The sequence below is a fragment of the Panicum hallii genome, chromosome 2 (assembly GCF_002211085.1).
Source record: "Panicum hallii strain FIL2 chromosome 2, PHallii_v3.1, whole genome shotgun sequence".
Classification (NCBI taxonomy): Eukaryota; Viridiplantae; Streptophyta; class Magnoliopsida; order Poales; family Poaceae; genus Panicum; species Panicum hallii.
This window is the reverse complement of record NC_038043.1, coordinates 54,017,867-54,032,186: the sequence shown is the minus strand read 5'-3', so window position 1 is coordinate 54,032,186 and position 14,320 is coordinate 54,017,867. Positions and strand designations below refer to the sequence as shown.

Below are 14,320 nucleotides of genomic sequence, written 5' to 3'. Positions count from 1 at the left end.
TTGCAGGCTAGCCCGTATAGCCTGCCTGCCTGCGCCTAGGTGTGGTCCCTGAGAGCCACCTCTCGTGTAGCCCAGCCGCTAGCCGAGCCGGGCCGGTCAGTTGAGTAAACGGGTCTAGCTGGATTTTGTTTTTGCACAATATATCTTTTGAACGCCCTCTGTCATGGCGTCCAGTTAATGGCACCGTGTGTTATACTACGGCTGAGTTTTGTACTCGAATGCACAATGAATCTTTTAAAATTTAGACAATGAAATCCATAGTTTATGTGATACATTAGGTTAAATATAGTGGTAAGCGCAAATCCATTCTCCTTATATATACCATTATATGACACGAGGCATGTAGAGGGAGAGCCGAGCCGATGAAGCCACTTTTTCCCTCATCGCCTGCGGCTTCTCTCGACTCTACAGTAAGAATTCGATTCGGAAATAGTCGTTGAGAAACGCCTTATACCAATGACGTCAGGGCTTACATGTTATTGTGAAAAAACGTCATGGCTGACGCAGTTTGTGTTGTTAGTTTGCTTCCCATCTTACTATATATTCCGCCCTACTCTTTCATTCTCAAACCATTCCGACCGCTTAGCTACATCTATGCATCTCGCTAAGCTTCCACAGAGTACATTTCTATATTTCTATAGCAACTTATCAATAGTAACAGTCTTTTGACTATTTAGCCTTCATATTTGGTAGCTCAACGGCAGTAACTTATTAGCTCCGTCACCTGCTCAAATTGTTATGAGATCTTTATTCTTCTTGAAAGTCGGTACCGCGAGAAGTGCTATTTCTGATTTATACAAGATGTGTAACCCGCATTGGTCAATTGAGTCCTCGTGTGTTCTTACTCAAAGGCCACCTCCATGGCCCTCCTACTCAGCTGGGCATATGAATGATCTATCTTCGGTATGTCAGATATTTCCTCTTCTAATTAAAGTTACTCTTGACTTTCTTTTGATGAAGTTAGATTACCCTAGCACTTCGTTGTTGTTCACCATAGTATCTTCCTAGCTACCTCTTTGTACGTGTTCTTCCTATGAGCAACCACGATTCATTTTACTCCATAGCCCGATCTACCTCCTCACGATCTTTTGTGGTTTCGTGTTCTTTAAAGGTCTCACATGGCTTCATCAGATTTTGTACCCGGTGCCTTTTACAATTTTACTAAAAAATTATGTGAATTGTTTCAACCACGTGCTCTTCTTATCTAGCAATCGTTAGCACTAAGCTATGTACTGTATTAGGTGAACATGTAGCCCTTGCCTTCAACACCTGTGCCCAGCCGCCATGGAAGCACAAGCACCCACCGCTTCGAAAGACCACTTCTTTCCACCGATTCTCGGAGCATCAACTGTTCTCAATCCCCAAAAATTCAGCGAGAAAGAAACAGCAATTAATTACCGTTCTTTGGGTAAAAAAGCTCCAACAGCACCAGATTTTGTCAAGGAAAAGAAAACCCTTTCTCACGTGCCGTGGTTATAGTAGCAGTATTCATATAGTTCCTTTTATATTAATTTTCTTATTTAGCTCGACATTTCTAGAGGGATGTTACTTGTTAGCACTGCGAGCTTGATATTTTTCCCAGCCCACGAAAGGCCGTAGCCCGACAGACGAATCCTCCCGAAACGTGTCAGCCCCAACGTCCCACCGCGCCGTCGACACGTCACGCTATTTTATGCCCCCACCGCAGCCGCCCCGGAGCCGAGCCGCCGAGCCCCTGTCCCGGCTCGGCTCGTGGCGGCCCAACACGTGTCCGCGTTGTCCGACACGTGGCCGGCCGCCGTGCGCTCGTAGTCCCATCCGACGAGCCTCCCCCTCCCTCCCCCTACAAAAACCAATTTTCCACCCCCTATTTCCGGCGGAAAAAAAATCAGCGAAAACCACCTTCCCTTTGTTTTAGCGGGGGCGCAAGAGCGAGGAGATTAGAGGCACCACCGAGGTCGCCTCTGCTCTCCGCTTCGTCTCGCCGCCGCCGCCTCCTATCCATCCTGTGTTCGCTCACGGTGAGGGATCTGGTCTCTCGAATTCCGCTTCGTTTTGCTGCGTGCGTGCTCCGCTGCTCTCCCGATTTCACGGTGTGGGATTCGGGGCGGAGGGCGCCGTTCGCTGCTTGCCGCAATGCTACGTGCTTGGGGCCTCCGGGGCGTGAATTCTGTGTTGACGGGGGACGGGTTTTTTGAGGAAAAATCTGGTGCTGTTTGGTGCTTGGCTGAGCCCGGAAGAGCGTAATCGGTTGCTGTGTTCTCTGTAGCTGAATTTTTGGTCATTGAGAAGCGTTCTTCCTCGGGGAATCCGTTGGAGGGATTGTTGTTCGGAGGGGACGCATGGCGTCGAGGGATTTCCTGGGCGGGTTCGGCCGGGAGGGGGGAGCACCGGGTGTAGCCGGCGGAAGCGCAGCGACCGCCGAGTCGGACGAGATCGAGCTCAGCCTCGGCCTGTCCCTCGGTGGCTGCTTCGGCGCCGACCCGGAGCAGGACGCGAAGAAGCCGCGCCTCGTCCGGTCTTCCTCCATCCCCTCGATCTGCTCGCTGCCCGGAGGCTTCACCTCCGGCGAGGAACCCGCCGCTGTCACGGCTCCGCCGTCCGACCTGCTCCGCACGTCCTCGCTCCCCAGCGAGTACATGGAGGATCGGCTCCGTCGCCGCGCGATGCAGAGCCAGCGGCGGCTCGAGGCCAAGCGCAAGCGCCTCGAGCGCCGGAACTCCATGAACTCCGGCAGGTCCGCCACAAGCACAAGCGCCGGTGCCGGCCGCGACGAAGCCCTGGAGCAGACGGTGCCCAGCGGCTTCCAGTTCCGGCGGACGGTCGCCTTGCAGGGGACCACCTCGTCCAGCGCGCCGGAGCAAGGTATGACAGCATGCTAATGAATCTCCACTGTTTTATTGCGCGTATCGAGTACGATTGTCCATCCCATTTCGTTTTCTTGGTTGCTACTTCTTGATGATGCATGGGCAGATTTTGTTGTGTTGCGTTGGGTTGGGTTCCGTTAGGTACGAGATGCATGAGCAGAGAGATCTAGCTGATAGCTGAAGCAGGTTTCATCAGACATGGATCTTTACTTCAGCTGTGGGTTTGTGATTTCTTTTGCTATTCTGATGACATGTAGTTGCGATGTGTTCATTACCTGTTCATGATGATACCCCCTGTTTAGGAGTAGCCATTTTGTTATTGATGCTGGATTTGCGATACGGACACGCGTAGCGTAGCTGAAAGAAGTGGTGTCCGGGATGGATGGCATGATCTTCAGGTCGTAGGAATTTTCCATGTCATGTCCTAGTCATCTTGTTTCGTCGGTTTGGGAAGATTGTTTGAGACGTTAGCTCTCATGCCTTGAGACATCAGCTCTCATGTTTTCGGCAATTCGGCTGGTAGCTAGAGTTCGCTTCGATTGCTGTCAGTTACAGAATTCTTTGATGTGCTCGGCAGTTTACAGAGGTGCTACACTATGGCTAGACGCTAGACCATATATAGTTAATCAGCATCTGCAATGATAGGCAACTAGAGTCATTAGGTAGCCATAAGTGTGATTATGGGGTTAATCATTGTCTGGGCTGGTTTGTATAGTCTACTACCCTCTACTACCTTTATGCATTGTCCACTGGAGCAAAGTTCCGTATGATGGAGCATCACATTCGTATATATTCAAACAGTAGCACATGTCAGAGTTCGTCTCGTTAGTCATCACAGGTAATGCAGGTTATCTCAGTTGAATCTGAAAGCTTGTGCCTCTGTTCTTGACGCAGGTGGTGGAGCCCCGGCGCATAGCTCTCCCGCGACGAACACATCCTCGGACAACACCAGCGGTGGCCAGAGCAGCTCCAGGCCCCCAACGGCGTCAGGAACCGGGAGGCCATCGAACGGCACCACCGGGCGCGAGCAGCCGCTGCGGACCCTCCGGTCGCTGACGATGCGGACGGCGAGCACCGGCGACCTCCGCAACAGCATGGTGGAGGACATGCCGATGGTCTCCTACAAGGTGGAGGGGCCCAGCGGCCGCAAGACCGACGGCTTCCTGTACAAGTACAGGAAAGGCGAGGAGGTCAGGATAGTTTGCGTCTGCCACGGCAACTTCCTGACGCCGGCGGAGTTCGTGAGGCACGCCGGCGGCGGCGACGTCACCAACCCGCTAAGGCATATCGTCGTCAACCCGCAGCAGTCGGTGTTCTTGTGATTGGGTGTTGGGGGGGGGGGGGGGGGGGGGGGGCAGACAGAAGCAGAAGCTTAAACTCTTGAGCAGGAGGCAAAAGCAGAAGCTTAAACTTTTTGAGGAGCACACAGAAGCAGAAGCTTAAACTTCTTTTCTTTTTTGTTTCTTGGTAATCATATGATTAGTTAATTATCCTAGCGAGCTGGATACTGCTGTAACATGTAAGTTAAGAGTGAGCAGATTGGGAGGGTTCGTGAGGTTAACAAGTTCCGAAATGGATGCTGGCCACAGTCGAGGGCTTGAGGCTCACCTGGCTTCCTGTCGCTGTGCAGTTTCTCACTTTCACACGCTGCTGGAGTCACCGTCGTCGTCGAAGAGCTGCAGGAAGACTGAAGAGAGCGAGAGAGCGACAGGAATGACCGCTCTGCCCCTGTGAATCGTACTGCTCCCGAAGGTGGCAGAGGCCTCCATGATTGCTGTTGGACGACGCAACCACGGAAAGGTTGATCCGCTGCAGTTCCAGATAAGTGGAGGTGACATCACACCCCAGCCGTTGATTCTCCGACACGACGGTCGCCGGCGTCGTCATCACCGCTCCGGCGACGATATTTCTCGGCCGGCCGAACTGACGCGAAGGTCGGACGCGTGGCTCGGCCAGCTTTGACGCGGCGGCCTTCTTGGGCCTCGGTGTTTTCGGTGGGCCCATTTCAGTGGCCACAGCCCAAAACTCACTCTGTGGGCGACTCCTAGGCCCAAACACGTTTCTCCCTTCCAGGAAGGCACTGCAATCTCCAACGAACACCGCAACAGATTATGGAGGATTAGCCTAAATCCCGCTGGAATATTCCTCGCGCCGCAACGCCTCTGCGTATATAGCGCTCGCCGTCGCGGCAGTCCACTCCACCACCTCCATTCCTCACCCAAGCCGGCGGCCGCAGCAGCCATCGCGCCGGCGGAAATGGCGTCCCTCCGTACGCGCTCACGCCCATCAACACGACGATCTATCTTGGCCTGCCGGCGTGACGCGACGCGCTCTTGATCCATCGCTGAATCGTTTTGCGTGCAGGAATGGTCGCGGCCGTGCTGGCGGCCGTGGCCGTCGCGTCTGGTAGCGCGCGCGGCGTCGCGGCGCGGCCGCTGGTCGGGGAAGGCGGAGGCGGGGCGTGGAGGGACGACAGGGCGCCGCTGCAGGCGTCGCGCGCCTTCAACATCGCGCACCGGGGCTCCAACGGCGAGCTCCCGGAGGAGACGGCGGCGGCATACGCCCGCGCCATCGACGAGGGCGCCGACTTCATCGAGGCGGACATCGAGGCCACCAAGGACGGCCACCTCGTCTGCTTCCACGACACCACGCTCGACGCCACCACCGATGTCGCCAACCGCCCGGAGTTCGCCGGCCGCCGCCGCACGCTCGAGGTGCAGTGGGCCAACGTCACGGGATACTTCGTCAGTACGTGCACAGTACACGTGTCCAGAGCCAATCAGTTCAGTAATTTTCATCTCATTGTCGATCGAGGCCAGCGAGGGGATAACCCGAAGCATCTGTTGTTCTTGATTCCTTGCAGCTGATTTCACGCTGGCGGAGCTGAAGACGCTGAGGGCGAAGCAGCGATGGAACTTCCGTGACAAGTCCCACGACGGTGAGCGTGTCCGGATTCAATTCCCGGCCGGCGATCCAACCAACCGCCATTCCGACGAACCCTTTTCCTCTGAACTCGACGAACAATGTTCAGAGACGACAATCTGGTTAAGCTCTCTCTTCGTTTCCGCAGGCATTTCGCCGATTATCACGTTCGAGGAGTTCATCAACATCGCGCTGAACGCCAAGAGGGTGGTCGGGATCTACCCGGAGATGAAGAACCCGGCGTTCATGAACAAGCACGTGCAGTGGGCGGACGGGAAGAAGTACGAGGACAAGTTCATCGCGACGCTCAAGAAGTACGGGTACGGCGGGAGGTACATGTCGCCGGAGTGGCGCGCCAAGCCGGTCTTCGTCCAGTCCTTCGCGCCGACGGCGCTGGTCCGCGCCGCCGGCCTCACCGACTCGCCGCTCGTCTTCCTGATCGACGACGTGACCGTCCGGACCGAGGACACCAACCAGTCCTACGACGAGATCACCTCCGGCGAGTACCTCGACTACATGAAGAAGTACGTGGTGGGCATCGGGCCGTGGAAGGACACGGTGGTGCCGCCGACCAAGGACAACCGGCTGGCCACGCCGACGGACCTCGTCGCCATGGCGCACGCGCGCGGGCTGCAGGTGCACCCCTACACGTACCGCAACGAGAACAAGTTCCTGCACTTCAACTTCCGGCAGGACCCATACGCCGAGTACGACTACTGGATCAACGACGTCGGCGTCGACGGGCTCTTCACCGACTTCCCGGCGAGCCTCCGCCGGTTCCAGGAGTGGACCGCCAAGAAGAAAGACTGATCACGATTTGTAAGGTTGGGGATAGGATATATAGGTTAGTTGAGTTTCTGTCTGGTAGCTGAGTTCTTTGATTCAGATTGTGGTGGAGTTGTTTTCATCTTGGAGATAATTCCTTGGATTTTGCAATGGCCATACATTGTTTTTGGAATAGTTACTGTTAACAGCAAATCAGTATGGGATCCCCCTTTTATCTTTGGATAAAGTATAATACAGTCCTCTGTGCCTTCACATTTGCGTAGTTAGTACAAAATGAAAGCCTGAATCAACATATGAATGTGCTTTTTAGTAGAGACCACAACAGGTGCAATGCATTCCTGACGTCGAAATTCTGCGAACCCTTTGGCAGCTTCAGAAATAAAACATAGATAGATGCCAAGCGTTTTTCTTTTTACTTTTGATAGTTATAAGCAGATTCATTGGTGACCGTTGATACTCTTTGTTAGATACTTAGATGACATATATATACCAATTAGTAGCAGTAAGTGTTTGGCAATGCCAAAAACAATTAGGTGGTGTCATCATTAAAAAAAACACCGAAATTTAGAGGAAGGGCACATGCGGGAACAAGGATTTCCTTCATGATTAATGTTTAAGCATTCCCTGTTTGGCTACACGTATGCTCACAACTTGTTAGGTTAATTGGCACATGATAGCGTTGGCCTTCATATCAAAATTCAAAATAAAAGACAGTGTAAATTATTCAGATATAAAAACGCGAACCATAGAACTATAGTAAGACCTCTCAAGGTACATTGTGGAAATATGACAGCACGTGGAAGGTCAGGAACTTCTCCTAAGGCAGTGTCCAGTATGCTAGTTCCATGCTGGTCATTCATGCTGCTAGCTTACAAATGGTGATTTGGTATATACACACTAGACACTAATGCACTTGATACACACTAGAGGAAATAATAGAAGAATACAGTAAGATGCTCTTAACTGAAATCTGAAATCTTTGGCATTAAGATTGTTAATTTACACCTGCTCTTCTTATCAGCAGATACATTAGTGAGATTCAGGAGAGAACTATATTATACAAAGCTGCCATCTACAGGATAAAATCTAGTCAAACAGATGATTAGAAAAAAAATCGTCACCGGCGCAGGTCACAGCTATCTTTACCTTCTAGATGGGGAATGTGTAAATTATTCATCTCTATCGATGTTCACGAATTGGGGGCTGTAGTTGCTTTAACCGCTGGACAACCTGCTTCATAGTTGGCCGTATAGAGAGTGAATCAACAGTGCACATCACTGCTAAATGCAATGTTTCTACCAAGTCATCATGCGGGCCAACATCCCACAGACCATCAATAAAGAATTCCCGAGCACGGCCTTGACGAAGCAGCATGCATGCCCAAGCAACTATGTTGAACCCATTACCATAGGGAGAAAATGATGGATCTAAGGCTTTCTTGTCTGAGATTAGCTCCATCAGGACAACACCATAGCTATACACATCAGCTTTATCTGAAACACGGCAAGTCATTGCGTATTCTGGAGCGACATATCCAAATGTTCCAGCTACACCAGTGGTTGCATGTGTTTCTGAATTTCCCAAGAGTCTTGCCAGTCCAAAGTCTGAGAGATAAGCATTATTGTTCGTGTCCAACAAAATATTGCTCGGCTTCACATCCCGGTGAAGGATACGAGGAACACAGGTATCATGCAGATAAGCAAGTGCTTTTGCAACATCCAATGCAATCTTGTGCAGCATTTTCCAGTCTACCGGTCTCTTCGATCTCTCCTGTATAAACCTCTCAAGGTTTCCTCCAGACAAGTAGTTATATATGAGAAACATTTCAGACTCACCAAGATGGTAACCTACCAAGGTAACAAGATTTTGATGCCTCAATCTCCCTAGGGTTTTTATCTCAGCATGGAACTGTTGGGCTCCCTGAAATCTCCCGACCGAGAGCCTCTTAATAGCTACCAACACTCCAGGTGCAATTTCAGCCTTGTATGTGGCTCCAAAGCCTCCACTTCCAATGCAATTGCTCGCATTGAAACTTCCAGTGGCTCGAACAACAGTCTCATAAGTGATCGGCACACCGATATCTTGGAAAATTGTAACTTCCCTTCTTCCAGAAGACCGAGCTGACATCCGGGGAGCACATTTCCTTGTGTATATGAAGAGCACGATCAGTGCAAGGAGGACAGAGACAATGGCTGTTGCAGAAGTTATAGAAGCTATTTCAATTGCATTGAATGAATTGTTCCCTCCTTCATTTTGTGAGTCTGAAGTTGTAGTATCATTGGAGTAATTCGAATTCAAATCACGACCCTGCTGAGCAGCTGAGGGCACAGCCAGAGTGTACACATGACAAGATTGCAGTAAAGGATTCCCAATAACGCTATCACATCTAACCGTATTCCCATTCGTTGGCACCGGACCAGACAAATTGTTGAATGACACATTAAACATGGCGAGGGATGCTGAAGTAGCAAATCCTGAAGGAATATTCCCAGTAAGTTTATTGTTATCAAGGAGGAGTGCAGTGAGATTTCTCAAGTCAGCAAGGACATCAGGGATCACCCCTGTGAGGAGGTTTGATGACAGGTCCAAAACCCGGAGAGCATGCAGCTGATTAATATCAGCTGGAATGGTGCCGTTCAGAAGGTTATGGGCCAAAGAGAGGCGCTCTAAATGCGGCAACTTCTTCACAGAAGTAGGAATTTCACCACCAAGGCGATTCCTACTCAAATCCAAGCTGATAAGGTAACTTAACTCCCCGATGCTTGATGGTATCGTACCTGAAAGCTGATTACCAGCAATACCAAGAACAACAAGAGAACTGCACAGCGAGCCAATTTCTCCAGGAATAGCTCCAGCTATCAAGTTGTCACTGACTTCCACAACAAAGCCCCTTGAGCTGTTGCACTTGTCAAATAGGCCAGGCTGAAGCTGCCCACCGAGATGATTCCCATCAGCCAAGAATGCATAGGACCCCTGCATCCCCAACTTCTCAGCAGCAAGCGGCAAGGTTGCAACTGCACCAGTAAAATTGTTTCGGGCAAAACTATGGTAGCCTGTCAAATGCACACCCAATGGTAATGAGGATGAGATAAAGCCAGCAAGCGCTTGATATGTGAAGAAGGAAGAATACTCTGACACCAAGTCATCCAATGATTGCTGCGATGAAAGACAGTTCTTTGAGATAAATACTGGAATCACGCCAGATAACTGGTTTCCACTGACATCAAACACGTCCATGCAAGGAACTGGCAGTGAAGGATCGACTGAACCTGTAAGCTTGTTCGAGCTCAAATTCAAGAACCTCAGATTCGCACATTCCACCAGGCCCTTAGGAATGCCACCAGACAACAGATTCTCCCCCAAATTCATCATCTCCAAGCTCTGGCAAGAACTCCAGTTGCCCGGCAACTCTCCCTCCAATGTAGCCCTTGGTGCCCACAGCACCCTCAGCTTCGGCAGTGCCGTGACAGCTTCCGGGATCCCTCCTTGGAAGTAGTTAAAGTCATCGACCTCCCCGTAATCAGACGAATTCAAACCATCAAGCTGCGCATAAGGATTGGACAACACAAGCACTGACAGCTGAACACAACCACCAAGCTCTGCTGGCACAGGCCCACTCAAACTGTTCCTGGACACATCCAAAGCCCGCAGGTTCTTGAGCCGACCAATCTCCGGCGGAATGATGTCATCCAGCAGATTGGAGGACAGCAACAGCGCTTCCAGCTTGCTACAGTTGCCCAGGCTCCGGGGGATGCCACCGACGAGCAGGTTCCCGGAGAGGTCGAGGAACTGCAGGCTGCGGCACCCGGCGCCACCAAGTTCGTCAGGGATGGCGCCGCCGAATCGGTTGGAGGCAAGTGACAGGCGCCGCAGCCCAGGGAGCGCGCCGAGGGCCGCGGGCACGGAGCCGTTGAGCTTGTTGTAGGCGAGGTCCAGTGTCTGGAGCCCGACGCAGGCGAGCGCCGCGGGGACTCCGCCCTGGAGGCGGTTGCCGGAGAGGTCGAGCACGCGGAGGCGGCGCAGCGACCAGATCGCCGGTGGGAGCTGTCCCGAGAGCGCGTGGGACGGGAGCGCGAGCACGCGGAGCGCCCGCAGTGCCGCGACGGCCGGGGACAGCTCGCCCGCGAGCGCGTGACCTGGCGCGGAGGAGATGTTGAGCGCGACCACCTCCCCGCCCGCACCGCACGACACGCCCGGCCAGCGGCAGTAGTCTGCGGAGGCCGGGGCCCAGCCGCGCAGCAGCCCGCCCGGGTCGGCCGTCACAGCCGCCTTGAACTTCATCAACGCCTCGCGCTCGCCGCTGCCGGAAACCGAGGTGGCGTCTCCGAGCAGCAGCAGCAGCAGCAAGAGCAGCTTCGGCAGTAAGGTTTGCGCGGCCATGAGCGGAGTCGGCGGCGGCGGCGGCGGGGGCCGCCGTCGCATTGGGGCGGGGCAGTGGAGGAAGGGCGGAGTGCTTGGCCCGCGGTGGAGTGTAGTAAGAGTGAGGCGGCGGCGGCCGGCGGCGAGAGGGAGGGGGCACGCGTGGATTTTTTGCGGCGGGGACCTCGGGGTGGGTGGAGTTTTGCGCTTTGCGCCCTCGGGTGGAGGTGGGGGGTGGGGGTTGCTTGGTTTGGAAGCTTGGAGCATGTGCCCCAGCGGCTGGGTTGCACTGGGCACAGTGTGGTTCGCGGCTAAGGCCTCCGGTTTCCCTCAAATTGCATTGCGCTGCAGTAGCATTGTGATGATCTTGGGTTGATGCAGGTGGCATAAATGTTTTCTTCTTTGGTACAAAGCGAGCTTACTGGCTACAAACAGAAAAATCTTTCATAGAATTTCTAAAGGAGGCAATCTTTGTGGAAAGGTGAATAGCATCTTAGTGTGAAGTGAGCTGCCAATGGAGACATGTCAATTCTAACGATAAGAGATTCTCGGATAAAGATGGATCGCTAAGAGCAGATTTTGATCAAGCCGAACACATTCGTTGCACCTAGATGTATGTGGCAAGGCAGATAGCTCATCGTGAGATAAACAGAGGTGTAGTGCACAATACTTCTCATTAGCCATGATAACAACATGTATAGCGGCAATGAGCTGATGGATAGATAAATTAACTCATCCGGAGAAGAGATACGAGAACCATCGCAGCTGGTAGTCGAGGACATTATCCTAGCTACAGCTATTAAGCAAAACTTCAACATGACAATATCAAATGGTGTGATACTCAAGCTAGAAACTACTGTGTTGAAATCGACAGGGCACAAAAAGCAAACAAGAGAACACTGAAGCACCATAGGTTGTAGGGTAATTAATGCACTCTTAATTGCATATTGTCCGGTCTTCAAAATCTTAATTATTGGAATGATTCGATAACGTGGAATCAAAAAGTTTGTGATGCGGAATTGATTGGGAAGGTTCTATGATTATGATAAATAAAATATTAAATTTACTATGCCTATGGCCATAGTTCTAGATTTTCATCTTCTTGAAGTGACATCTAATCCTAAGAATTTCAAAACCAACAAAAGCATCGTGGCCGGAATATGGATTTTTACTTAATTTTTTCCCAAATCCAAATTAATATAGATCGTATATTTTCAACGATGATGGTTACCATCCAAAATAAATCTAGGGGGCATCTATAATATTATAGAGAAGTGATGGGAGAGATCCTTAAGACATAATTTATAATTACTAATACATGCATATGATATAGACGCTACCAAATCATTAAGCCACACAATGAAACTAATATTGATCCCTTCATTGGGAAACATCATAGTCAGATTGTTAGATGTGATTCATGAGAGCAACGTGACAAGACTAATATTGATCTCAAGCGCTTGCCAAGCCAACTAAAAAGATTTGTTCGGTTAGGCTAGAACGAGGCTAGAAATCCTTCCAGGGAGTTAAAGCTTGTATAAATTAGCTAACAGTTTCGGCCTGAACCTCTTCCATGGAGTCATTTCTGGAGAACCGAACGGACCCTCACCTTCTTTCTACACGTACGGAATCCGCGGTAGCTTCAAAATTATGGCCAGCATCCTGCGCTTCTTCGCTTGCAGCACGCACCGGTATCCCTTTCCTGAGACCCGTCGTGTAAATACTCGCGACGCGAGGTGCCCGCCCGAAAAACCCAGCGGCCGCGTGCAATTTCGCGAAAAGGCGGTGTGGAGAGCGAAAAGGCTCCTCCCCTCCCACGCTTTGCTTTTCCCCGCTCCATCCATCCATCCATCCACCACCCCCGCGCCCCGGCTCGGCGGCCTCTGCTTTCCACTGTCGCCTTTCACACCGGGCTCCCCCGCGCACCCACGCATCCCCACCGTCCGTCCCCGATCGCGCGGCCCCCCGCCCCGCGCGGCGGCGGGCGGGTACGCGACCCCTCCCACCCGTTGCTTTCCGCGGCGGGGGTTCGGCATTCCGAAAGCGACGCCCGTGCCCCCGCCGAGGCCAGGACGGGGACCGCCGCGCGGTGGGGGCCGGGCCCCGCCTGTCAGCGTCGCGCGGGGGCGCCCGCGCCCGGGGCCCAGCAGCCGTCAACGTGCCGCCGGGGCGCGGTCAAAGCGGGGGACGGCGGCGGCGGCCGCATGCGGACGCGGTAGTGGGTTGGGCCAGTGGGGGCGTGGTGTGTTGTGGCTCGCCGGTGGACGGAACGGGCGGAGGAGTCGGCCCCCGAGGGAAAAAGGGCGCCGTCGTGTCAACTTTCCCGCCGGTTGCGTGTTAGGTTGTCGTGTGCCGTCGACGGGAGGAAACGGTGGGCTCGTTCCGTTCCACGTAGCTGCAAAACCAGTCGCAGATACTGGGGCAACAGAGGGAAACGAGTCGGAGATCTCGTCGTCCATTCTTGCACGCTACAAACTCGCGATCCGTCGTGGGTTCCCGTGCGGCCGCCACTGCGAGCTCGTTGGTGTTCCAGCGCCTTTTCCTGACGGGACGACGAAGATTCGTCGTTTCGAGCGTAGCATGCCGTTGCCACTTGCAAGTTCGTCATGCACGGCCGGGTAATGGGTCTGGAGTTAGGCCGCGTGCTTTGTCGCTGGTGACGGCCAGATAAAGGTCGCCCGCCCAAAAGATGGCGTCTGGGAGGGAAAATCTCGCCCGAATCGGCTGCCCGCTTTGAAATAAACAAGACCGGGCCACCGAAGTGGGGGTGAGCAGGCACCAACAACGGAGGGAGCCGGGAAAAGGCGAGCATATCCATCCACTCCAGCGCCTGTCTAATCGCGCTTAACGTGACTGGGAAAACAAATCGTTTTGGAGAGCGTCTGCGTTTTTTCAGAAAAGAAAAAAATCGTGCAGCTCGATTTAAAAGCTGCTGGACTTTTTTTAAAAAAAGGGATAAAAAATATTAAATTCGGAAAAGGGGAGCCGGTTGGGAATAATTTAAAAAATGGGTACCTCCCGCCCGTTGATCGGGCGGGAAACGTGGGGCCGGGGACCTCCCGCCCATTGGGCGGGAGGTCCCCGAGGGCCTCTTGGCAAATAAGAAAGTTATCTTATTCGCGAAGAGGTCCCTATGGGGGCATCCCGCCCGTTGGTCGGGCGGGAGGTCCCCCTGGCTATATAAGCCCCTACCTGCCCTAAAATTGTCATTTTATTCAGTAAAAACCAAAAAAAAAGGAGGAGACGAAGAGAGAAGAGAAAGCGGCGAAGCCCTGTTCACACGTCAATTTAGAGGTATATTCTCATTCCAGCCGTATAATTACTTGAAAATAACTATAATCTAGGAAATATTTCTTAGAGTAGTTATGTTTTGAATAGTTTTTAGTATTTTCAATTATTTTTAGTAA

The 14,320-nt window shown here is 52.4% G+C and overlaps 3 protein-coding genes across 5 annotated transcripts; 2 read left to right on the top strand and 1 right to left on the bottom strand.

Annotated features, from left to right (window-relative positions):
* The first annotated feature begins 1,778 nt into the window (after window positions 1-1,778).
* LOC112881434 (ninja-family protein Os07g0602900-like) lies at window positions 1,779-4,199 on the top strand. Of its 2 annotated transcripts, XM_025946116.1 has the most exons (3): window positions 1,779-2,000; window positions 2,249-2,844; window positions 3,741-4,199. In XM_025946116.1, the coding sequence occupies exons 2-3, from the start codon at window positions 2,322-2,324 to the stop codon at window positions 4,166-4,168; spliced, it is 951 nt and encodes a 316-aa protein (XP_025801901.1). In that variant the 5' UTR covers window positions 1,779-2,000; window positions 2,249-2,321; the 3' UTR covers window positions 4,169-4,199. The 2 variants fall into 2 exon arrangements, with proteins under 2 accessions (XP_025801901.1, XP_025801900.1); XM_025946115.1 differs by having other exon boundaries at window positions 1,783-2,844.
* Window positions 4,200-4,223: 24 nt separating this feature from the next.
* On the top strand, window positions 4,224-6,726 carry LOC112881433 (glycerophosphodiester phosphodiesterase GDPD6-like). Of its 2 annotated transcripts, XM_025946114.1 has the most exons (5): window positions 4,224-4,365; window positions 4,477-5,115; window positions 5,211-5,594; window positions 5,710-5,784; window positions 5,917-6,726. In XM_025946114.1, exons 2-5 carry the CDS (start codon window positions 5,103-5,105, stop codon window positions 6,576-6,578), a joined length of 1,134 nt encoding a protein of 377 aa, XP_025801899.1. In that variant the 5' UTR covers window positions 4,224-4,365; window positions 4,477-5,102; the 3' UTR covers window positions 6,579-6,726. The 2 variants fall into 2 exon arrangements, with proteins under 2 accessions (XP_025801899.1, XP_025801898.1); XM_025946113.1 differs by having other exon boundaries at window positions 4,261-5,115.
* Window positions 6,727-7,508: 782 nt separating this feature from the next.
* Window positions 7,509-11,213, bottom strand: LOC112881680 (LRR receptor-like serine/threonine-protein kinase RPK2). Its single transcript, XM_025946489.1, has one exon. It carries the CDS (start codon window positions 11,178-11,180, stop codon window positions 7,734-7,736), a length of 3,447 nt encoding a protein of 1,148 aa, XP_025802274.1. The 5' UTR covers window positions 11,181-11,213; the 3' UTR covers window positions 7,509-7,733.
* Between the last annotated feature and the right edge of the window lie 3,107 nt (window positions 11,214-14,320).